At 42.2% G+C, this 1548-nt stretch overlaps 1 protein-coding gene across 1 annotated transcript; it reads left to right on the forward strand.

Annotated features, from left to right (window-relative positions):
* Nucleotides 1-649: 649 nt before the first annotated feature.
* Nucleotides 650-820, forward strand: SARC_13170 (hypothetical protein; the record flags this gene model as incomplete). The annotated part of the gene is made up of 1 exon (XM_014292707.1): nucleotides 650-820. A coding segment is annotated over one exon (171 nt), but the record flags the coding sequence as incomplete, so codon positions are not given.
* Between the last annotated feature and the right edge of the window lie 728 nt (nucleotides 821-1548).

The following is a 1548-nucleotide window of genomic DNA, read 5'->3' on the forward strand; positions in this document are numbered from 1 at the left end:
ATGATACATCATGTATATCTTTGATTGTGTATGATGTATCATGTATATCTTAGGGTTAAGGGTTTAGGAAACATGTATATAGTATTACACGTGTAATAGTGGACTACATGTGTAATATAATATTATCACATGTGTAATAGTGGACTACATGTGTAATATAATATTATCACATGTGTAATAGTGGACTACATGTGTAATATAATACTATCACTTGTGTAATAGTGGACTACATGTGTAATACAATATTTGTATATAGCTTAATTCATATTATTGCACATTATGCACAACTTAAATCATGCGTACAGTTTACCTAAAATTGAAGCTATATGCTTTTACTGGAAGTACAGCGCAATTTGATTTTGATACCAATGTGGCGAATTTCCAATTTCTAATAAAGCCTTGGGATTCGATATCCCAATTATTATATTACATATTATGTTATACTACTTTATGATGAGCAAGTGACCGAATGCTGATGCAATTTCCATACAGCGTGAATTTCCCGGTGGAGCGCAATGCCGTAGACGCCATAATGAAGCGATACTAGTCGAGATTATGATGTAGCATGCCTATCCACTATTATATACATACACGCACAGTCTAAAACTCCCGCTAACACCATTTAATCCCTATTTTCGTCGTACAACAGGCCGACACAGGCACCGTAGGCGATATGCGGGGGTTTGAATCCAATAGCGTTTTTGAGTTCACTCCTCAAAATATGGACCCGATTCCGGACGACACCATTGTGTTCTCATCGGATGACGCGGTCTGTGGGGTGGTGGATGTAGGTACGGGTGCTATCAAGTGTGAGAACTAAGATATTTGGGTTAAAAATAGAACAGTGTACACGGATGGGTTAAAAATAGAACAGCGTGCACGGATGGTGTAGCAATAGAAAACAGAACAAAGGAAGGGCAATTATGAGAACAGAACGGGGTGCGGCGGCTGCACGGGTAGGGGCGTCTAGTGGTACAGATCATGTGGCATAGAAACCCAGACCATTCTGCCAGTACTGCTAGCTGGACACACACATTCACACACGCAGACACACAAACACATACACGTATACATACGCAGACACACAACACATACACATATACATACACAGACACACAACACATACACATATACATACGCAGACACACAACACGTACACATATACATACGCAGCGGATGCTTGCACACGTCAATACAACACATCAATACACGCACGCAATGCCACGGGTGTCCGGTGTCACCTGCACTGTATTGTGCACTTGCGACATATGAGCGTTTAGGATTTCTCATGGCATCGCTGTATGGTAAGGTGCTCATTGCATATGATCTGCCGCGGGGTTGCGGCAAATGGCATGCAAGCACAGCACCATGAGTGACACCGCTTTTTAATACACGTGTAGACCCTGATCAGATGGCAGTCAGAAATGTGCTCGACTCAGTCAGGTGACCCGCATCAAGGGTGTACGCTATCTTGTCAAGAACATACAGACCTCGAGGGTCGGTGGACTTTGAGTTGCGAGCCTTATTCTATAGTCCTTTCTTGTGGTT

This window comes from Sphaeroforma arctica (genome assembly GCF_001186125.1).
Source record: "Sphaeroforma arctica JP610 unplaced genomic scaffold supercont1.2969, whole genome shotgun sequence".
Taxonomy (NCBI): domain Eukaryota; class Ichthyosporea; order Ichthyophonida; genus Sphaeroforma; species Sphaeroforma arctica.